The sequence below is a fragment of the Dermacentor albipictus genome, chromosome 1, assembly GCF_038994185.2.
Source record: "Dermacentor albipictus isolate Rhodes 1998 colony chromosome 1, USDA_Dalb.pri_finalv2, whole genome shotgun sequence".
Classification (NCBI taxonomy): Eukaryota; Metazoa; Arthropoda; class Arachnida; order Ixodida; family Ixodidae; genus Dermacentor; species Dermacentor albipictus.
The window spans coordinates 412,172,446-412,196,925 of record NC_091821.1 but is presented as its reverse complement, the minus strand read 5'-3'; the positions used below and the strand labels follow the sequence as shown (position 1 = coordinate 412,196,925).

Genomic DNA, 24,480 nt, shown 5'->3' with positions numbered 1-24,480 from the left:
TTTATTATTTCTGCCAGTTTTTGCACAAACTTTTCTTAAGCTGCTGAAATTTTCGCTCGGGTATCTTGTTTCGTTACACCTCAGCAATGCTTAAACTGCCGAAGCGTATGCATTGGAGCTGTACGATTCATGACTTCAGCATTTTCTGCTTAAAACGTTTTAATATTGAGCATCCCGACTGTCGCACGTCGAAGACCGAAGACAACCAGACAAATCAGCTTGGAGTAAAACCTTGACAGGCAACGACGCAGAGAACAACGTAAACTAAACGACATGAAGGCCCTCACCTTGCGTTACATGAGACTATTTATTCAACCTAATTTTTCATGCATAAGTGGAGCCATCGTAAAGAGCACCGACAACTGTGTTGGTTCCTCAATGATGGCTACATGTAAACAAAAACAAAAAATAGTCGCCCTTGTTCTGCGCGAGGCTTAACATGTCATCCACTGACTTGCTCAAGTCAACGTTTCACTGTTTTGTAATATACCACGCCACCTCAAGCTGCATATCCAGCTCTTCGCTGAGCTCTTCACTCGATGTTATGCAGGCGCGCTCTTTGGATTAAACTCGATGTGGCCTTCACTTAACGTTACGTAAACACATTTAGCCGAGCAGATGGCTTCTATCAGCGATAACCGTGCATCACAACCACAAACAACAGGACCCATGCCGCACGTTTACCCTCGGAACTAAGCCGAGCCCTCGGACTGCATTCATTAGGTGCCATTCACATCAGCGAAACGTGAGAGGCGAGGCGAAACGTTGCGTAAACAGCATGGGCCGACTCCTTCCGGCGCCAATTTTTATGCGAAGCATATTACGAGGGCTCAACCCAGCTCCTCAGGCGCGGCGGTGACCATGAAATCACGTGACACCGTGACGTCACGACAGAGGAGAAGTGGCTTTGGCTCAACTCTTGCAAGACGGGCTGGGTGGGAATCGAACCAGGGTCTCCGGAGTGTGGGACGGAGACGCTACCACTGAGCCACGAGTACAACGCTTCAAAGCGGTACAAAAGCGCCTCTAGTGAATGCGGTGTTGCCTTAGAAACGCGCTGTTTCTAAGGCGTGCGTCTCTTGCTCAGGCGCACATTTCGTTGCCGCGCCGAACGCTGCTTTGCTCGACGCTCACCGCGTCCAATGCGGGGCGCGTAGTCGCTGCCCTGTAGCCCATTGTCTTACACCCCTTGGCGGGTCGACGGGAACGCTGTCGCGTTCCACTCTTGAAGGCGAAGAAGTAATGCATGAGTTGTTTCTTCGTCTAGCCGAACCAAATATAGCCAAGCAACAGCAGTTCACCAGGCTAAACAGTGGTTCAACAACTAAAATAAAGGCTAGTATGCTTCGCATTCTGGGCTTAACCTTACCTAAGCCACAGCCATTTTTTTTTTCTCTTTGACCGTTGGCGTCCGCATCATCTCTCGAGTAGCACAGAGAGAACCAGCTGTGCACATGTGTGCCCTAGGTACATAAAGCGCGTTACCCCGCTAATCGTAAACACCGCTGTCAATAAACAGCAGTGCTTATGGCGTTCTATCACCGAGAACACCTTTGCGAGTTCAATGCCCCGCGGTAACGGCCGCATTAAAACAGAAACAGAATGTGAAAGTGGCCGTGCAGCTCAAATCTCGATGCACACTTTACTAAAATTTTTGGAGGACACTTAAGTTTTGACCTCAGGAGTGGAACGCGATAGCGTTCAAGGATCCTTTACTGCTTTTCATGCTTCCCGGCAACTGCAGCTTATGTAACCGTAACCTTTACCGGGAAACGCTAGCTACGAACGCTACGCACAAAGGCGTGTTTTCTGGTAGAAACGCGGCCTTTTGCGTGAGTCGATCTCCTGGTATTGTTTCGCACTCTTAATGTATCAGTCTGAAAAGAGCTAACATAAAGGACATGCGCTGTCGGTGCGTTTTTTCCATTACATTTGTTCGCGGGCTGCTGTTCTCAAAATCCCGAGGGTTAACTTTGTAAAGAATGAAAGACAAGGCATGAGCAACTTTTGTGGCACAGAAGTGGTTGGGTGTGCGTGGTTAAAAATATCGCGTTAAAAATATACTGCAAGTACATTGTGGTTAACCTTGCCTAAGTGGCGTTTACTGTTAACGTCCTCACGTCTCGTTCACGCGCGCTGTTCTTTATTCGCAGGCTTTTGACAGCTACATCGGGCCCGTCGACGGGCAACCCGGCTTTCGAGCAATAACAATCCTCAACCGACCACGGTCCCGGGGCTCCATCACGCTTCGTTCCACGGATCCCTACGAGCACCCAAACATCGACCCGCGCATTTTGGAGCACCCGGACGACGCCAGGGCGGCCGCTCAAGGCACGTACACTTCTTCCGCAGCTCATAGTACAAACGGTATCACACGACACGTGGTAAATTATACACAGCTTATGAAAAGCAATGAAAAGAAAATGGAGAGTAAGAGAATTGCCCTATTTTCAAATGCATTTCTTGTCCGAGCCGTCCATGGGCGGTGACGCGGTCCGTGTCGGCAACTGCTAGACAGATTCAGATTAGGGAACGCAAGTTGCTTGTGTACGCGAGAACTAGAGGCGACGGTACTGCGCGTGCGCAGACGCAAACGTAGGGGTCTGCGCATGCGCAGTACCGTGGCCCCTAGTTCTTGCGTACGCAAGCCACTTGCGTCCCCTCATAGATCATAGCTTGCAGCGGAGGCCAGTTTGCAGCAGGACGTGGTAGCGTTCCGCTAGCAATCCTAGACCAGTCCGTACTGAGTGGTAGACATCTGCTTCCGTTACTGGAAGGGGACAGTATATATCGACAGGGTGAGTTCAGTGGAAAGTACAGCCAGTTCCAAGTAGAAGTGACAGCCAGCGCCAGAGTAATCCGACCCACATCCCCCTAACCACAATTTCCTTCACCCTGGCAAGGTGGCGGTGGAGGGGGAAGACACACGAGACACATATGAGAGCGCATGCGTCCTGCCGCAGGGAGTATATACGGGCGCGGACTTAGCTAAGAGGTCTCGAGCGCTTCCCACCAACCGGAATGCGTGTCTTCGCACTGGCGCGTTGACCCGGGACTCTCGAATCTGTCGTGAAACACAGTCCAACGCGAGAAACATAAGCAGACAGACGTTTTGCAACTCGTTTTTCATCCCCATTGTGCGACAAATTTTAACGGCACGAATAGAAAAAAGTTAATTCCTTCCTACACACCATTCGGGCTCCATATACGGTGCGCTCGCTCGCCCGCAGGTACAAGGATATTCATCGACAAGATACTGAGCACGGACGCCATGAAAAGCATCGGCGCAAAGGTCTGGGACTTGACATTCCCGCCGTGTGCCGACGCGGGGCCCCGCTGGAGTCAGCAGTACGTCGAGTGCCTGTTCCGGCACACCGCACTGCCGATCTGGCACCCGTGCTGCACCGTGGCCATGGGCTCGCACTCCGAGGCAGTGTTGGACGAACGCCTACGGTAGGCACATGCATGGATCCTTTTCCTTGCCTATATATAGGCGCTAACCCTGCGCTCCTAATACAGCTATCGTTACTGGAGAGCTTTAGGTTAGGGGACGCAAGCAGTTTGCGTACGCGAGAACTAGGGGCCGACGGTGCTGCGCATGCGCAGACCCAGACGTAAGGGTCTGCGCATGCGCAGTAGCGTGGTCCCTAGTTCTTTGCGTACATAAGCCGCTTGCGTCCCCTAATCCAAAGCTCTCCACTAATGCGCCGCAAGCATGGGGACATTCGCAACCTACTCGTGGTCTGTATGGTCCTCGCCGCCGTCCCTGCTCGAGAGACCGGCACCGCAACAGACAGGCTAGAACAGCGTTTCAATATGGTGCTGGCCGTAAAGCTACAGCGAAAAAGACGGACTGGGCTGGTTAAAAAATCTCCACTTTCTTCACGCCTGAATGATGAAAGCTACGGGGCATTCTCGCTCATGGATTTAACGTTAAGGCTTTGTTCACAATATATTACAGGCACGCACGTGCATCACGAACCGCACACATATTACTGAGCTGTAGAACTAATTAAAGACCGGCTTAGAGTTCTTCTAATGGAAAACAGGAAGTGGCCTATTTGGCACTATATTCGGGACAGTTCAGAAACCTCATTAAATAAATTCTGGGGCAACAGCACCATATGATTATGAAGCACGCCAGAATGAGAGACTCCGGAATAATTTCGACAAACTGGGGTTCTTTAGCATGCACCTATAGTGCACGGTACACGAGCGTTTATTATGCGAAGCATATTACGAGGGCTCAACCCAGCTCCTCAGGCGCGGCGGTGACCATGAAATCACGTGACACCGTGACGTCACGACAGAGGAGAAGTGGCTTTGGCTCAACTCTTGCAAGACGGGCTGGGTGGGAATCGAACCAGGGTCTCCGGAGTGTGGGACGGAGACGCTACCACTGAGCCACGAGTACAACGCTTCAAAGCGGTACAAAAGCGCCTCTAGTGAATGCGGTGTTGCCTTAGAAACGCGCTGTTTCTAAGGCGTGCGTCTCTTGCTCAGGCGCACATTTCGTTGCCGCGCCGAACGCTGCTTTGCTCGACGCTCACCGCGTCCAATGCGGGGCGCGTAGTCGCTGCCCTGTAGCCCATTGTCTTACACCCCTTGGCGGGTCGACGGGAACGCTGTCGCGTTCCACTCTTGAAGGCGAAGAAGTAATGCATGAGTTGTTTCTTCGTCTAGCCGAACCAAATATAGCCAAGCAACAGCAGTTCACCAGGCTAAACAGTGGTTCAACAACTAAAATAAAGGCTAGTATGCTTCGCATCCTGGGCTTAACCTTACCTAAGCCACAGCCATTTTTTAATTTTTTTTGCACTTTACCTTTATTTAAATGCCACCGCCGCATTCGGGATTTGATCTTGCGATCTCGTGCTTATAGCAACGCACCGTCTAAGCCACTATATAAGCAACCACGGTGGGTGTGTTCAGAAACTTAGACGGCAGTCATGATCGAACCATAGCTAAATATGACACGCGCTTCTGAGTGCACGTCAGCGTAATATGGGACCATAAGTGGGACCAGTGAAACCCTTCTTAATTTTTTTTTTTTGGGGGGAGGGGGGAAGTATAAAACAGTTATCCAAGACGCGATAGATATTTGACCCGGGTAGTAGCGGCTTTTTATAATTTCAAAACTAGATTCTGGAATATTACGTGCTAAAACAACCACGTGTATATGCGCCACGCCGTACTGAATGACTCTGGATTAATTATTACCACCTGGGGGTCTTTAACGTGCACCCAATGCACGGTACACTTGAGTTTTTTTTTTCTTTTTTGCACTTGAGTTTTTTTGCATCGAAATACGGCCGCCGTGGCCGGGATTTGATCCCGCGCGCTGGGGTTTAGCAGCGCAATGCCAAAGCCACCACGCGACCACTGCGGGTAAGGGCCGATTTACGCTCAAACCGCCCATGGCCGCACGCCGCACCGCAAGCGAGCGGTTCGCCAGTAATGGCCGACGTGACGTCACGAGAGGCTGTCGTGAACTTTCGCCTCCGTGCGGCGACCGCATAAACATGGCGCTGGTTCGAAGCGAAGCGGAGCGCGAGGCCTAGATCGCTAGGCTGCCGCGGCAGTTTGTTTTTTGTGTGGGTTATTGTGATCACTGCAAGAGCTATTCAGCACCTGCAAAGCTATTTGTCTAACACAAAAAGCAGCTGTACTCTTCCTGACCTCTTCAGTCCGTGCGATCGCCAAAGGAAACAGACGGATGTGTGTTGTGTTTACGCGAGGATCGGAAGGAATGAAGCCGCCGATTTCGTGTGTTTTAGGCCGTTTTTTGCATGTGCATTACAAACGTGAAGGCCATCGCTCACACCTGCATTCTAAGCATGACACTAGTTCGGTACGCACCAAAATGAAAAGATTTGCGATCGCCCACCTCAGCATATACTGTTCGTAGGTGTTGTGTGTGCGCGCTTCATCGATACGAAGATTGCACGTTTGTGCAGTGCTGGTTTGTGTTTCAGAAGTGATGACACGATGTGTAGCGATGAGCTTCATTGTCGTCTCATTGCAGGCGTTCGTAATGTGCTGTTCGTGTCTTGCTTCGTGTGAGCTGTTTTGCCGGCTGCGATGCGCATTGGTGACCGCGAACACGTACAGAATGTTCGAGCGCTAGGGTTCTTACTTTTACGAAGCGTAAGTGTACTGTGACATGTACGTGCAAGGCGTATAAGTGTTCGTTTCATGCAATATGCATATGTTCTGAAGTGAACAGTGCATAAGCGTTGCGGGCGAGTTTTGGTTCCGGCCCTTTCTGCCCCGTTCACGTATCTTGTGTGTTTTTCGGAAGTTATTTCTGTGCTATGAAGGTGTTTGTAATCGCTGAGGGCAATATAAGGAATAGCTTAAAAGTTACATGAGTACATGCGCGCTGTCGTGAAATGTGGACGCGCGTGTGCACTGTTCTGATGTACGCGAATTTCGGGCACTCTTCATTTTTGTCATGTGGACATTGGTGTAAACAGCAGAAATCCTGAGGCGTATTTCTAGATTAAGCAATGTATACATTCTTATACTGAGAGATGTGAGCGCCTTGCATGTGCAAGAAATTCAGCTGCTTGTTTCTTGTTAGTGTCCGAGTACACACTGTTAGTGCCAACACCAGTGGCAGAGCATGATAAGCATATAATGTGTGAAAACTAGATACTTCATTTTGATTCCTGACAATTTGAATTTTTTGATAAAAAGCCATATGCATGTTTTAACAAAGCATGAAGATGACAACACAACTGATATGGTCAATATATGATTCGAGGATTGTAGCGGAAGAAAGAAAATGCGGGCACAGAAGGAACGACTATAGTTGGATACAACTTTAGAAAAAAGGGGAGGCCTCGCCCAGATGACCAAAGCGCGATGTCTGATTGCTTCCGTGACTAAAAAAATTCCACTAAAAAAAATCGTGCTTCTGAAACGCGCAATTCTAGGTATAAATAAAGACTTTTGTATTTTGATAACTGGTTTAGTAGAGCTCTCATGTGCTACAGCACATGCCGGATCGCTACTGAAAAATAACCCCTTGCCTTATACAACACTGCCCGTCGTCTGCTCTTTAGCTTCATGCAAGTGACAAAAGTAGAAAGAGCAGCTCTGGCTTTTGCACTTGTTTGCATGTACACGACATATTTACTACTCCTGTTCTGAGCTTCAAATGAATCAGCTGCTATTGAACAAGTACTTATATAAAACAATGCATTTATCGCAACCATTACAAACTCAAGATGCTCGGTGTAAGCGAAAGCACTGTTGAAGGTGAGGAGGGAGGTCAAAGCTTCGCATATTTCGGGTGGCAAACTGTCGACGCCCTCGCGAAAGTGCCCATGAAATGCGGAGAAAAGAAGACGCAGCACGAAGTATGACACGTTGTGCGCACCGAGGTCGTGTGCATGATTTCTTTCGCCGCAACGAGATACCAACAGTTGAAAAGATCACTAACGAGTTCTCAAAGCGTATATGGTGTTATGTTTGTGCCCTGGGATTTGTCTGACGGAAGTCCAGTGCTATGGTGTGTCGACTGTGGAGGCAGCATTCAACTCCGCATGGTCCCTGCTTCGAGCACACGACTACGTGCACGGCTCGGGTTTCCCCGTGGCTCCATGGTGTCCACGACGGAAGCAGCCACCGTATCACGGACTGCTATTCGGCCCCTCCCCGTGACGGCAGCAATGCAACCCCCCCTCCTTTGTCCAGCAGTGCCCGCACCACGAACGACTCCAACTGTGTTTGGGACGGTTTCCAAAGGAGGGCTGTGTTTCAACCCTGTGCCTTACAGTTGGTTCCTTTTGTCCTATGCGGGCCATAAAACTTCCCCGGCGCGCCATTCTGACCGACCACCAGATCGGCCCGACGCCGCAGCGCAGTTTGCGGAAGTGCTGGCCACCGAGAGCGGCGTTAGGACCATGGGGGCTGCCCAGAGACCCTCTCTCTCTCGACCTTGTTTTGTCCTTAGGGACTGTCTGGCGAATCTGTGGACTCAGGGGTGTTATTTAAGCAGCTTGCAGCTGCTCTGTTGGTCTCTCTCCTGATAACGACGACAACATGTAAACATTATATAAAGAATTCTTCACCGAGAAAGCTCTCCTCGTCTCTGACTCTGCGTGAAGTGGGGTCCAGACCTCCTGCCAGCCACACATACCTCGACACACGCAACAATGGATCTCCCATCACTGAAGCGGTGTACTGTGCGTCGCCTGCTTGTTGAGATCTGATTCAAGCACGAGAAGAGGAGCTGCAATTCGCTGCTGACCGACCGGGATGACATCGCTGAATGGCAGAATCGCTACCTTCATGACGTGGAGCACTACGGGCAGAAGGCCGAAAGATCTTTTTCCTGAACGAGACATGGGTGACGGCGGTACACACTGGGTCGATCGTGTAGACAGACATCGTGGTGAAGAAGCGCGGACACCTTTACGCTCGAGCAAATGGCCTGCCGATGGGTCTGAAACAACCTTCTGGAAAAGGCCAGTGCCTGATTTTGACGCACATTGGCAGCGAGGATAGTTTCGTTGACGGCTGCTTAGATATATTCTGAGGCCAAAAAACAAGCGACTACCACGAAGAAATGGACAGCAATCACTTCGAGGGATGGTTTAGTGATGTTCTGCAGAAGTTGCCTGTTGGTAGCGTCATTGTTTTGGGCAATGCACCTTACCATTCCCAGTGAGAAGAGAAATTGCCGTCAACAGCTTGGAAGAAGGAAAAAAATACAGGAGTTACTCAAAAGCAAAAACATCACCTACAGCGAAAGGGTGGTTAAAAAGCAGCTGCTTGAGTTGGTAGCATCTGTAAAGCCACGCTTTCTGAGCTACATCGTAGACAATGCAGCTGAAAGGGCCGGTTGCATCGTACTCGGGCTCCCACCGTACCACTGCGAATTTAATCCTATCGAGCTCGTGTGGGCAAAGGTAAAAAAATGGCATAGCTGAGGACAACAGAGGCGTCAAGCTGTCCACGGTCAAAGACGTCTCGAGGAAAAAACTCAAGCACGTAACGGCGGAAGACTGGAGGAAGAAACTTCACCATGTGATGGACCTGGAGGCAAAGTTCAGACTTGATACGTCTAGAAGTGACCGCATGCAACCCATCATCATCCAACTGGGTGAAGATGACAGTGAAGAAAGCGACTCCGACTGCGGGCTGTCCGGCATTGAGCCACTCGAAGCATAACGGCTTCTTTTTAATGAAAGAACAGCCCTTATTAGAGCTACCAAAATATTGCCGGTGGGTTTGCAGCAGCCAAGCATTCTGCCATGACCTCTCAAATAAGCAGTTCATTTGGTGACATATTCCTTTTAATGGAAGCCCAATTCTGAAAAAGCAACGTCCTGCACAGATCGTGCTCAATATAAGTATTGGCATGGAAACGTGCTGAAATGCTGGAAAATCTGAATGCAAATACAGTTGTTAACCCTGAATAACTATGCGGGGCCCAAAATGCCATTCGGGCAGCCACTGTCCAGCTTCACACGAAAAAGCAGTAGTCAACGTGAAAGGGACAGCCACACCAATGTGCACGCCAAAGCACATTGTGCTTTGCGTGCAGTTGTGCTGCCCCTACTGTTATTTCCAGCCCATTGAGATGAATAATGCCAACGTCAGAAGGCCCAAAATACTCTACTGGGCAGCCTCCTACGAGCATGACGGGCCCTGTGATGAGATAACAGTCGTCAGGGCATGCTTGAAAGGCACCTTTAGCATCTGCACTTCAAAGCGCAGCCATGTCGTAGACATTGTAGGTGAAACAGCAGCAGTCAACGCGAAATTGACCACCACTTTAGCAGTTTGCATGCAAAAGCACATTCATGTGGTCGCATTCTTTATTTTGGTTATATGGCTCAGGCAAGTAATATAGACAAGAGAACAATTATCAAACATCATTAGCTTAGTGAGGACCAAAATACTCATTTGGGTAATTATTAATAGCAGTAGTCGAGGGCACGCTTGAAAGGCACCATTAGCAGTCTGCACGTCAAAGCACAGTCAAGCTGTCACCACTGTCGGTGAAACGGCAGCAATCAACGCGAAAAGGACAGCCACTGTTGGCAGCTTGCATGCAAGCACACATTAATGTGGTGGCATTGTTTATTTTGGCTACCTGGCCCAGGCAAGTAATGCAAATAAGAGAACAATTATCAAACATCAATAGCTTAGTTAGGCCCAAAATACTCAGTCGGGTAGCTATTAATAGCAGTAGTCGAGGGCACGCTTGAAAGGCACCATTTGCAATCTGCACATCAAATCACAGTCATGCCGCAGCTATTGCTGTATTTGTTTATCTGACTGGGCAAGTAACACCAATGTAAGCACAATTATTCACCCTAAATAGCTCTGCTAACATTGTTTGTACTAAGATATGCTGAGGGAAGTTGAATGTGTTTTATTGAGGCAATTATTTAATTCACAAGCCATTGGCATAGCGATCAACGGCCAGGTTCAGACAATGACATTTGTGAAGTAATAAATGGTGAAAGTTGCAAAAGCTCTCAGTGCACTGCTTTGCCGGGCTCCATTCACTGAAAAATGTCTTTGCAACGACGAAAGCATCAGACAGGATATAATACCCCACTGCACAATGTTATTCATGTTCAATATTTTTACCATCATATGTGATGGGCAGCGAAACCGTCTGTTTACTAAGACTGAATGCATGAAGAATGCAACAGCATAGCAAGGTGTTGTTTTGCAATATGCAGCCTTTCATGTGCATTGTTGGCGAGCTGCCATATGCACTGATGTATAAGCATGAACAGAGGTAAGAGGCAAAGTTACTGTGCAACCCTAATGACGCTTTTAAGAAAATGTATCTCTAAACCTTTCTGTTTTCATAGGCGACCAAATTTTTTTTGAGCAAGTTGGTTAATCATATTGCAGCAACAACACAAGAAGCAAGGACAGAAAACACAGCGAGTAGGCAGATTGGAAAGACGAGGTAGACCAATGAGACAGGTTTTAATGAGATGGAAGAGGCCAGCCCTGCAGTGTACAGGAGTTAGTGCTTTGAATGAGATTGGTTAATGAAAATGTGTAAAGACTTTGCTAAAAAAAACTAGCAAGAACAAATGCTAATATAAAATAAAAGTACAGAAATAAGAGTAAGCGCAAACATGCATGGTAGCAGGCACGTGTTCACACACAAATGCGAAAACAGAAAAACTCGAATAGAAAGAAATGTGGGAAATTAAAAAAATATTGACAAACGCAAGAAAACACACATTTACGAACAGATGCGGGTAGAGGTAATATAGGAGTGGGTTCACAAACTGCTTTGCCTACCTTCTTGTATGTTTTTTTTTTAACCGCTCTCTTAACACTGTCTTGGGAATTTTTAATTGCAACATATCACGAGAATCGAAAAGCAGCATGAAGCTATGTTGTGGGAAACCATATCGAGCGCTGGCAACACAACTTATGCGTGACTGTGCCACAGCACGCATTCTACAGCTTGCGTGCGTGGTGAGCACTGGTGGAAAGCAATCAATCGACAGTGCTACACAATGCTCGAACACCACCGTTAGACACTCGACTATCTCACTGCTGACAATGATCGTTCATGCTAAGCTGATGGCAAGAAATCTTTGCGTTGGAGGCTTCTTTTGCAAATATTTTCTGTTGAGATGCTCGTAAGTTCGTTTCATGTGCGCACGCTTTTCTCATTTCTCCCGAGAATGATTTTGCTCCTTCGCTTCACCCCGTCCGACGAGAAACGCAGAGACACTACACGAACACACGCCGCTGACAGTAGGCACCAGACTTTGGCAAACTTTTCTTGTCGTAACTCGTAATTTCATGAAGTACAAGTCCTGAAAAGGAATGACGATAGGCTAACTCGGGAGATCCTTGAGGCATTCAAGATAAGTAAAACAGGAGCGTAATGTGTAAGCACACCGTCAGTGGCCTTGACAAGAAAGCAAGACACCTTTTTGAGAGAGCCTCAGATGTATAAGAGAAGAGATATGGCGATGAAATAAATAATAGTGGGGATTTCATTCAAGAGATCAGTTGACAGTGCAGCTGCGTACTCATCTAGTCATTCCTTCTGTGTCCATGTTCCTTAATTTCTGCTGCTACAATCCTCGAAGAATAACCAAGTAGCCCAGTTAAACACCCTTTTGTCAATATATGATATTCTGTTGGCTGCTGGAGCATGTAGTATGTATGTAAGTGTCAAAACCATTATTTTAAGCTGTTGTAGTACATAAGGATGTGTGAATATTTGCAAGTTTGTAATTATGCATAGAATAGTGCCCTATTCGATTTGGTGGTCACCTTTTGTAAATGTGTTCTGTGAGCTGTACTCCATCTCAGTAGTTCCTTACCGCACTGGGGAAGCTGCAGGGCTCCTTAGTTAATAGGAAGGCTGAATGCCCCTCAAGGTGTCTTCATTGCACCGCACCGTCTGCTCGGTGTCTGCTTTCCATCCTGTCAGTATATGCTCCATTTTTGGAGGATTGATGAAAAAAATGTTTTGATGCCATAACAAGAAGCTTTGTTTACGTGCATGCGACAGCAAAGCTTCGCTTCACCTGTAGGCTTTCCCTCCATTTACCTTGCAGCCACCTTAATAAACAGCAAGTATGAACGCCCTCATAAATGTTCACTTGCGGCGCAGCGTCTGCTCGGCGTCTACTTGCTGGAATGAAAGCAGTTTAGGAAATAATCTAAAGCTCTATTTTACTGACTGCAGCATTTATCATGGGTGCGAAGAGGGTGTTGCGACAGAAAGCCTGTGGTGCAAATTCAAGGAAATGTACTAGGATGCTGATAAAAAATTTTATAGTTGTATAGTGCAAAACCACATTTACATACAGGAATGACATGACACTGGTTATAACTTAAAGCAATGGTTCATGGGGCCCACATATATGGGCACATAAACATGATTCTCAATGCAAGTTTGCCAGTTGCAAGTTTGACTTGAAATGTTGGTCACTTTTCAGATGGAAGTGACATGATGACATACTGGTGATCAATGCCTGTTATTTCTTTATTCCCACAACAATCAGTTGAATAATACTTGTGCTCAGATACAATAACGCTTCTCTGAATCACAGATATCACATCCCATCTGCCCTATGCAGCTTTGCCTCATGAAATGGGAAACTCGTTGATATAATCAGTTACGGATTATGCCAAAGTGTTATGCTGTTTCTTGCAGTTTTGTCTTTCATGAGTATTTGCGTAATGTGAAAAATAGTACCCTGATGTTCTAAATGTTATGTATACTATATGACAATGCTGTTCTTTTTCCGTGATCAGAGGAGGCTTTTGTGTTAATATGTAAATTGGAAGTTTTTTAACAACGAATACGTGACAAGTACTTGCATGTGAACAAGCGTATGCAGCCTTCCAAAGGCAAGCACCGTAACGAATGTATTTTTAGCCATATTGGCACAAAACTTTTTCATAGGCTTTTTTTTTGCCTAAAGCCAACCACGCATCTCTTCATTTAGCAGATTTATCTTTTATGCGACAAGTGTGTGTTGTTTTCCTTGCAACAAGTCCTTTTACATGTGTCCGCAAAACATTGGCCCTTCATTATGTTTGTTTTTTCTACAACTTTCATGTTTTTTTTGAACAATTTATTTTGCATTTTTGGAAGCTCTTCATTCAGCAGCCATTATTTCTTGGAAAGCTTCTTTGCAATGAGGCTCTAATGTAGTTCATACATTATTCAAATATTTTTTTTTATATAACATTAGTAGCCTTGCATTTAAAACTTATCCTTTGTCCCCAATAGTTAGCTCTATTTCACACTGGTTGGTTAAGACGTAGTACCTAAATATACAGAAATAAATATTGCTACTACAAGTACTCATGTCATCGTGTCCCTATTCAATATTTGACACTTACTATTTTTGTTCAATTTCTGTTTGAAAAAAATTAACATTCGCCCACCTCACAATGCATCAAGAGGCGCCCAAGCCAATATATTTGTGATGCAAAAAAGAGGTGAGGCATGCAGACAGGACACAAGAGTAGAGAAGTGGTCTACTCTACTCTTGTTTCCTGTCTGCACACCTCACCTCTTTTTTGCATAATGAATCCTTATCAACTAGCTCAGCTTTCTGTCGTTCTAAGCCATATTTGTGCTTTCTAAAGCCTTACTTTGCTGCATATAATAGTGGCAAAAAGCAGCTTTTCAGAGAGAACTTGATTATGTTGTTCTGTGTATTCTGTTCTTCTGCCATAAGTATAGTGAATTAATAACTATGTTGCACACAAATACACAGCCTCTCAATGGAACAGACATTTATTTGATACACATGAATTCGCACCCTGTTCATCTGGATTTCAAAATTATGCTGATTGTGGCCAGCCTCTAGTATGTACAGAAGCATGTCTATGATGTAGTCTGAGGGTATATGTGCAGTGCTACTGGGAAGCTAGCTATAGTTCTCACAGCAATGCACCAAGCAAGGTTGTTGCTTAATTGTTATAAAGAAAGGCAGCATGAGCTAGGCTGTAAGGGCGACAAAAATTATTCGTGCAATTCACCAAACATACAAACAGAATATAATATGACTATAATACCTTGTGCTAGTTATATCATAAGAAGCCAACAAACACTGACACCAAGGACAACATAGGGGAAATTACTTGTGCTTAATAAATGAAATTAAGCACAAGTAATTTCCCCTATGTTGTCCTTGGTGTCAGTGTTTGTTGGCTTCTTATGATATGACTAATAAAAATCGGGCCCCTCGGTTAACCCCCTTTCTTCTCCTTGTGCTAGTTAGTATTTCAAGTGATTAAGAGAATGATGCAAGGGCTGTTGGGTTAATCTGGTTTATTCGTCATGTTAAAACACAGGCTGTGAAGTTAAATATTCAGCATGTCTAGGTTGTTAACATGTCGAAGTAATTACGAAATTGGGGAGGTGGCAGTGAGACTCCCTGGGGAAGCAATACCTCAGTTGTACTGATGGTATGGCTTGATTATATAATTTCACCATTGTTTGTTTAGAAATATGACGGTGGGTTAGAACCTATGAAATGCCACAACAGCAAGGCTGAACATCCATCCTTACTTCTCAGAGGCTTAAAGAATGATAAACAGTTATGCTTCAGAGAATATTTTGGTATGAAATATATGCCATGTTCATTTCAGTGCAATGGAAAGAGGTGATTGAGCACAGCCATGCTATTGTAGCATGCGTGAAGGAATACAGGAGAGCCTGGGGGCTAATATATGTTAATAGAGTGAACAAGTAGCTGTGACTTGCGAGGTTATTTTACTCCACAGAGGATGCTGCAGTAAGGTTCGTGCAACTGTAAGCAATACGAGAATGAGTGAAAGATTGCTTGTAGTATACGGATTTGCATGACAGATGAGAATGTGCACCCAATTTGCCACTACGCACTTTTCTCTATTTTAAGTTAAGCACAGAGTGCGAGTCACTATGGCTTCTTAACTGGAAATTTCTGCGTTCCGTTTCACAGTGTTTATGGGGCTTTCTGCATTCATTTGACTACTTATGAAGTGATTGCATAATAGAACATTCCCACATTACAGATTTACACAGAACATAATATGAATTCATCATAAAGCTCCACCCAAGAAACTGTCTGTTGGTTATGAAAATAAAAAAATGGCAACAAACATTCCCTTCCTGTCTTGTGCTGCCCTGCACATGCTGCTAATTAACTAATGTCTACAATGCAGACATTCTGTTCTTTCATTAGGGGTAGGTGCAAGTTGCCCTGACACAATGAACATGCATTCATTGCCTACAAGCTACTGCATGTTGGAATCGGTGTTACAGCAGGCATGGCAAATGTTCTCCCCTACTTGTGTCTTGTGCACCATATGAGCCAGCATTTCATTTCGTTGTCGTGTACCTGTTTAAGCTGATACTGATTCAGAAAGGCAAATATAAAACGACTTACTATGTCAACCATTTTGCATGCAAGATCACTGCACTCATTGCAAAGCTTATAAGAGAGGTTTAGATCAGGGGGATGCAATTATCGTTGAGGCTCGAAGTACTAGGGGGCCTCAATGCTTGCGTCCCCTTAATCTAGATCTCTATAGTCGCTTGATAATCTTGCTCTGCTTTGAGATGAAGTACACGTACTGTGCACCTGTTTGTTAGCCTATGCATTTCTCTTTCTTTTTAATGTGGCTGTGCATTAGCTAGCTAGGTTGTCACTACATGAATGACATTTGGGCCAAGCCCTACGCAATCAAATAACATTACTTTGCTATAGCTCACTGACTGTGCAAGCTTCTTTTTATCTAGGGAAAAGAATAAATAGAGAATGCATGCATAAATGATGTTGACAGCAGCAAACGGTCTCAAGGCAATCACCCTTGATTGTCGCCATTGCTGAGAGAGCAAGCATGCCTGTATTCACTTTGACCACAGGCTGTACATTGTTTAAATGCTGATAGAAGTATGGATAAATAGTGAAGGGACAGCAGATTGGCCACCCAGGCCTTTATGCATGGGCATTGCTGCCTTGTGTGCCCTGTAAAGCTCTGTCATCTCTTAAGCATGAATGACATAACACTACTTCTATTGGCAGGGACATTTTTAGCACCAACAAGAAATGCAACATTAGGTGAATTCACGCCTATATGTGGTGTCTTTTCAGCAATATGAATTATTTGTTTTCATGCAAACATTCTTCTCTTGAAAACATATCTGACAAGCATCTCTGCCTGAAGAAGCAACTGTGATATGTACATATCACTTTTATGTATGTCATAATTGTAATCAATTGCTCAAGACATGCTGATGGCTAGTTGTTTAGTAATGACTTAACATGGCAGTGCACTTTGAAATAATGACGTAACATAGAATGAACAAATGCTAGCTCTGTGTGCTCCTGTACGTTCATTCGGTGTAACATCATTGTTCAGAAGTGCGATGCCATATTACATAATGTAAGCAATTGTAGGCTCACTATTAGCTTGACAGCTACTAAAGAGACCTCAGCAGCAAAGTGCAACTAAATCAACAAGCCACTGTTGATGATTCACATGCGTGCTCGGTGACTTGTCAATCAACACAGCTGTATTGCGTGATGCAGAAAGTGGTTTTGGCACGTAAAACCCCATGTATTATTATTATTAGTATTCCGTGATAATAGAACCATCTGTATAGGAGTATGTTAATAGATAATGCTGCGGTGCTTCAGCATGCTACGCTGTTGCTGTGACAGATCCCTTGCTCATTGGCTTAGATACACCTGTGTGTTCGTGTATGCGCGTTCTTCCAAGCTGTTACATACAGGGTCTGGCCCCATCCCTGAAAGGAATGCGCATTGGTTGGTGGCAGAAAACATACTGAGTTTATTTTCTACAACGGATGCAGATGAGAGCCACATGTGTTCGAGGGGGCAAACTCTCGGTCCCTGTCTAGTGGCCGAGACGTTGGGGATGATGGAGCATTCTTGGAACTCGACTCGGAGCGGGGTCGCTTCCTGTTTCGTCTGCACTGGTGCCTTATCCAGCCGAGCAGTGGTGGTGCTTCACTTGTACACAACACTTGCCTCCCTTCTCAGATGGAGTTGCCGTAGTGATCCGGAGGGTGTCGTTCCCGCTGCGGGCATGACTCTGCAGTTGTGTTTGGCACAGTCTCAGGGGCAGTGCCAATCTCTGGTTTGGTCACCGATGATTGCGAAGGCTCCAGCATTCCTGAGAGAGTGGCCTCTGATGACGTGGAGTTATCTGCTTTTATCCCAAGCATAAATGGGAGCGGGACACTGCTCGCGGTTAGCGTACAGTCCTGTGTATACCAGGCTTGATACCAGGCTTGATGTGGTCACATTGTCATTGCACTAACCTGTTGGGGCCTTTAATGAGCCATGATCTGTGGCCTAGCTCTTCCAGAACCGTTCCCTCTGTCCAGATCGGATTCCCTCCGAAGTTTCAAAAGAAAACTGCTTGTCCGACAGCGAGTACTCTCGACTTTGTGTCCCTGTTGCAGTTGGTATGGATTTTGTTCGCTTTTGCTTGGGGCTGAATGCACGTGAGAGCTGTATCCAGCTCACGCCCGAACACAAGTGCAGCTGGCATTTCACCCGTTGATGCGCAGATGGTGGTGTGTTGCTTTAGAAAAAGTGGGCCAGCCTACACGCGGATGTTTTGTCCTTGTTTTTGGCTAATGCTCGTTTTGTTTCAAAAGCCATCCTTTCTGCTTTGCCATTTGTTGTAGGATGGTACGGTGTGCTTGTTACATGGATCACCCCATTCTTCTTTAGGAAGCTCTCAACTTCTACTGAAACGAAGGATGGCCCGTTATGCATGCCTGCCCAACAAAAGTACCTTCGTGCACATGCCTTCATGACCACAATTATATGGTGGTTTGCAGGTGCGAGTTTAAGAAGGTAGTTTCTCGCCTTTGTTGGAGTTTCCATCCGGAAGCCTCTAACAAGGCACCCTTCCTGCGCTGAAAGCTCAGTCTCCAGTTTCCGGCACGATGAAAACTGTTATTTCAGCAGTTTATGAACTTAACCATTTGAAACAGCCTCCAGCACTTGGGACAGAACTGAGTCCTCTCGAGTCATTCATGCTAGTTGACGCGGTGAAAGCCTGAAGCTGGGCATGGTAGCCAACATGAGCACGTCTCTTGGGGGATAAGGTTCATCTTGTGCCGGCAGTGGAAGTCAGCTTAGAGTGCCCACATTTTGGTGCAGTAGGCCAGGCCTGTACAGCAACTTGTAATCATACGTTGCTAGTTTAAGGCACCATCGCGTAATCCTTGATGAAAAGACCTGGGGTACTTGCTTTGTTTCACTCACGAATCCAATCAATGTCTGGCGATCTGTTATGGTCACATGCCGGTCAGCTATGTACTTATGAAAATGACTGATGCTGTAGATTACTGCTGCCCTTTCTTTGTTGAGCTGGAAGTAGCTCGATCTTTTCGGCACTTCCCAGTGTTCATGAACTGAATGCAATGGGCGCCTCTCGGCAAATAGCATCTTCCCGAGCGAGGATGGCATCAATGCCGTACGGCGATGCGTCCACAGACAAAAGAAGGGGCTTCGTCCCATCGTAGAGAGCGAGCACTGTAGATGCACGAATCATCTCCTTAAGTGCCTCGAAATTGGCTTGATGCTTGCTCTTTCACTTCCAGGGCGTGTTTTTCTCTAGGAGCCTATACAATTCCACCACGACCATTGTTCTGTTCTCCAAAATGCAGTCGTCAAATGAAATAAGGCCCAGAAAAGCCCTTAGGGATGTCTTGTCAGATGGTTTGGGTGCATGAAGTATAGCCTCAACCTTTTTCTCGGTGTTGCAAACACCATTGCCATCAATTTGATGTCTCAGAAACTAAACTGACGCAATTCCGAACCTGCACTTTTCTTTCTTGAGGCGTAAGCCTTTCTCAGGCTCGACAGTTAGGCTCGACAGAACCTGATTTAGACGCTGTGCGTGCTCATTTGCAGTATTCCCGTTGACAATGATGTCGTCAAGGTGAACACTCACCCCTGGAATTCCAGGTATCTTTGTCTCCCTCAGGCACTGGAAGATAGCTGGTGCAGCAGAAATTCAGAACGGGAGGCATTCCACCCTGAATAGTCGTTTTGTGGTGTTCACTATGAGCAGTGCTGCTGTTTTTTCATCAACTTTCAGTTGTTGATATGCTTGATAAAGATCCAACATTGAGAAGAGGGTTCCACCATGTAGGTTTGCAAACACTTCATCTGTAGTTGGTAGCGGGTAAGAGCCTTCTTCGCTGCTGCATTAACAGTAACAGTTTCAACATTACTCCCGTAGTCACCACAGACATTGAGTGTACCGTCGGTCTTCTGAAGACGTACCGATGGGGTTGCCCATTTGGTATGCTGCGTTGGTTTTAGGATGCCTCGGTGCTGTAGATGGTCAAGCTTATGTTCCATAAGCGCCTGCAGCGCCACTGAAATCGGACGAGCCTTGCAAAACATTGCTGTCACACCTTCGAGTTCCACGTGAACTAAAGGACCTGTATAGCTTCCAATGTCTTCCTTGAAGACATCTGGGTGTCATCCCACGACCTCTGTAATTTCTAGTGCTGGCTCTTCAACGTGGTTGATCCCCTTCACCTGAATTTGAAGTGCCAAAAACCAATCTCTTCCTAGGAGGTTGCACCCGGTGCCCATCATAACCAACAACGGCAGCAGATAGTCCTTTGATCTCAACATCACATGAACTTGTGCGGAGCCCAGGACGTGTAATTGTTTACCTGACCATGTGCACAAATCGAGTGGCTCGCATGAAAGCCACGGAGTGTTTTTCTTCCACCTTCTGTAATCCGTGTCCTCGCTTATCAGGGAGCATGCTGTACCTGTGTCCACCTCAAACTGGACTGGCTTTCCCTCCACTATCAAGTCCACGAGCAACTTGGGGAAGTGCTGACAGGTGGTGGTTTGACAGTGTGTGCCCGTAGCCGCTAGTTGTCGGAGCGTGGTTCCGAATTTTTCTTTTTCTTTGAGATGCAGGCATGCTCGACGTGACCTTCCTTGGAGCAGAAACGGCACTCGGCTGTCTTGAATTTGCATGTTTCACGGTCGTGCAAGCCGTCGCATCGATAGCAATGTCACGCTGACGTATGCTTGCCTCCTGGCTTGATTTGCGACGTCCTGTTAATTTCCTCCGAGTTTGCCACTCCCTTGATATCTCGCTGATGCCTTGACGCACTTTCCGCTGACAAGGCTAAGTCCACAGCGCATTAAAATGTCAGGCTTTTTCTGCGAACAGTGTCTGCGAAAGATGTTCGTCCCACACGCCGCGGACGAACCTGTCCCGCAGCATCACATCTTGGGGCGGCATAGTTGGGTTCGCCGCTGAAGCGGTCGTTTGGGTGTCAGGTGACGTCGCCGATATTGTAGCCGAAGGCAGCGCTCCGAAGTTGCAGTCGGCTGTCAAGGTTCCGAGGGCCGCAGCGTAGCTGCTGATCGACTCGTCTGGCCGTTGGTCGAGTCTTTGAAACACGTACCGGCTCTAAAGCTCGGATGTCCTGGTGTCGAAGTGCCGCCTAAGAAGTGTCACTAAATCATTTAAGTTGACATCGGCGCTATCAGCGCGCACACGGTGTTCGAAAGTGTCGGCTCCACAAAGCATGAGGAGAAGTGCCCGCTTCCTCGCTGACGTCGCTCGCCACGAAGTAAAAGTCGAGGCGCTGGATCCACGATTCCCATGATTTGGCCGAGAAAGGCTCGACAGCGCCGTGCATTCGTCCTGCAGCCATGGACTTCGAAAACTTATAGATCCGCTTCGCAACTCCTGCCTCATCGCCAGTGTTACGTACGGGGTCTGGCCCCGTCCGTGAAAGGAGTGCGCATCGGTTGGTGACAGAAAACAGACTGCGCTTATTTTCTACAAAAGACGCAGGCGAGAGCTGCAGGTGTTCGAGGGGGCAAACTCTCGGTCCCTGTTCGGTAGCTGAGACGCTGAGGGCTACGGAGGATTCTCATAACTCGACTCGGCATGGGGTCGCTTCCCGTTTCTCCGCGCTGGTGCTTCGTCCAGCCGAGGAGCGATGGTACGTCGCTTCTCCACAACACAACCTTTCGCTAGCACAGCTACAAAAAGTGCGCCATCGCACCGTACACAACCGAGCACATAGTGACGTATGTCGTCGCAAGATTATGCGGTAGCAATAAATAAATAATAAAATAAGCGGCACAGGTAAGACGACTGCACAGTGTTCCAAAGGTGGCTCACCACGTCAATGCCACACATGCAGCACAGAATATGACAGTGCAAGAGTTGCGTTTTCACCATGACGCGGAAGCTTCAACCTACATCGACAAAAATATGACAGTGTCGTCTGCTGCTGGCGATAGTTGCCGACTTCGAACAGTGTTGCTCTGCGCACTGCCGAATGTTTGCGAGCTTTCAACAGAGCCGCGTCCCCAAACCGAAGTGCGGATGCAGGCGCATTCGAACCGCTCGAGCTAACTAATAAAAAAATAACTAATAACACAGCAAACGTAATAACAATATCCTGGCACGATGCGAAATATTGCTGGTCGCCAGCACACGAGGCTGCCAACTCGCTGATGCATGTTGCCAGTTGCAGGTTACCTATTTGGTCAACCAGAGGGCGCATGAGAACCGCACCGCATAAAGCCCCTCAATTTTCCAAAAGTAGCGCCATTCTTAGATCTTTCCGCCACCCCGCTATTCTAGAGCACTGTAACCCCGCTCACCCAGGCGCTTCCTCCTCCACTCCTCCTGTCGCCCCAGCCTCCTCCGCTCCCCCATTGGCCAATCTGTGTCACGTGAAAGCGGGCCCCGCGCTTTTGTATATTTTTTTCTTTCCGGCGCAGAGCAGGCGCCGCACTTTTGTATATCTTTTCTTTCCAGCGCGCTGCGACCCCCAATCTTGGGCCTGCGACCCCCATTTTTGGGCCTCCGCGACGAAGTACGGCAGGCGGTTTGAAGGAGCGCGGTAGTTTTATACAATGTGTTAGGGCCGAGTGCTTAATTGCGATGCCGTGCTGCTGCGCCTACGGTTGCCACAACAGACCCAGTGACGGCAAAAAGCTTTTTGTTTTACCATCCGCCGGGCGCAACGCAAAACGAAGAAAAGTGTGGATTCACAAGATCGGGCGGGCTGACTTCGAGCAAGTGGCAAAGAACGCGCGGCTTTGTTAAGTGACACGGCTCCTCCAACCTCTTCTTTTGACGCCCGTGTCAAAACGGGCCCGTGTCCAGTGCATTGGGGGTGCGTTAAAGAACCCCAGCTGCAAAAAAAATTAATCCAGAGCCCCCATTATGGCGTGCCTTATGAGATCGTGGTGTTGGGATGTAAAACCCAAGAATCAACTTTTCTTCTGTCTTGTGTGCCTTGACTGTTCCAGTTAACGCAACACTGCTTCCTTGTGAAAACTTACAACGCAAAAGAATACAGACGCACGTAGTATACAGAGATAAAATTAGCACTTCAACAAAAGTGTTGCTGGTGCCAATGAGGGAGGGGGATAATTATTTTCTGAACCTCTTTCCAGTTGTCCCATCAAGTTCCTTCTTTCTTTTCTATCAAATTCTAACCATTTGCACTGTAATAAATAAATAACGATTTCATATGCTGGTAAGTTGTTAAAATTATCTATACCGCCTATGTGTGAAAACGTTGCTCATGGCCACCACAACCTGTGCATGAGCTACGTACATCTGTAAAAGGCGCGGAACAGAAACGGCCCTGCTGCCAGGCATTGCTGACCGCAGACAGTCGGAATCTCTCACGCGCCGGCCGAACAAAAGCATCCTGCAGGTACGTAAATTAACCTACGAAACCACGTGCACATACTTTCGCGCTGTCAAAACCTGAAACTCTGGTAATTACTCGCGTGTCTGAGCACACCGCGTGCTTGTGTCGTGTTTCAGCAACACGAACTTTCAACGTGCGCGCGCTTTACGCCTTAAATACGCCTTGAATAATGGTGCTTTTCTCTATTTCTTCCGCAAATCCGACACGACATTCTTAAGGCCAGTTACCGACTGACAAAGCAAGATCTAGATTGAAAAAACTGCTCCGCAGGACTCGAACGAACTTTTCCGCGGATTTCCTCCCGTAGCGTGTTAGCCGTCGTCTGCTACGGCAGGCCCACTGCCGGCGGCGCCACCGTCGAGGCCGCACCGAGCGGAGGAGGAGAGAAGTGAATGGCGCTACTTTGGGAGATTGAGGGGTTTTAGCACCGCATCTTGCGGTTTCAGCGTAAATGCAATTTTGTGACCGATCGTGCCGATCGCCCGTTTTTCACGAACCGCATGCATGCGGTGCGGCGTGCGGCGATGGGCGGTTTGAGCGTAAATCGGCCCTAAGGCCTTCTTTAGTAGAACAACTGTGAGAACGTATATACGCGAGTAGTTGAGCCTACCACAAGGTTCAGTACGCCAAGCGAGGGATAAATGCACGCTCCAGGAAAATACCAAATACAGTACTCAATAATACGAAAGCATCGACATCTTTCGCTAAAAACACCAGGGAAGTAACCCCCTTTCACTACGTGTGCACTGCATCTTGCAATATGTGTATACTTTACAGCTGTTTATGGTTTATATTTTTCAGTATATTCATTTATTTCACTATTTATGTTCATATTCTTTGCAACCATTCTCTCACTCAGAGCGGTGACTTATATCATTAAGAGTAAACGTTAGTAGTGCAACGCAGGTGTTTCCAGCTTTCACACTTCATCACTCTGTTAACCCCACCGTATACGCCGGGCACGCCGATGCGCCACCATTTTTCGTGCAGCGTCCGAGGCAACGTGACGGGCTTGCGAGTGGCCGACGCCTCAGTGATGCCCGACATCGTAAGCGGCCACACAAACGCGCCAAGCATGATGATCGGCAGCAAGGCGGCCGCCATGATCATCGAGGACAACCAAGAACGCCATTCGAAGAAGCGGCGCAGGAGGAAGCGTCGAGAATACCGCGAGAATAACGTACACTGGGTACTTAAGAGGAAATAAATCCCATCGAAGAATCATTATCGGTGTCGTCATGCTTATTGAAAAAAACACTATT

At 47.1% G+C, this 24,480-nt stretch overlaps 2 protein-coding genes across 2 annotated transcripts in view; one reads left to right on the top strand and one right to left on the bottom strand.

Annotated features, from left to right (window-relative positions):
- The window catches only part of LOC135913045 (uncharacterized), a 273,676-nt gene that overhangs the window by 164,348 nt on the left and 84,848 nt on the right, over window positions 1–24,480 (bottom strand). The window lies entirely within an intron of this gene.
- LOC139054990 (uncharacterized GMC-type oxidoreductase Mb1310-like) lies at window positions 2,118–24,425 on the top strand (the record flags this gene model as incomplete). The annotated part of the gene is made up of 3 exons (XM_070532695.1): window positions 2,118–2,331; window positions 3,231–3,453; window positions 24,209–24,425. Coding segments are annotated over 3 exons (654 nt in total), but the record flags the coding sequence as incomplete, so codon positions are not given.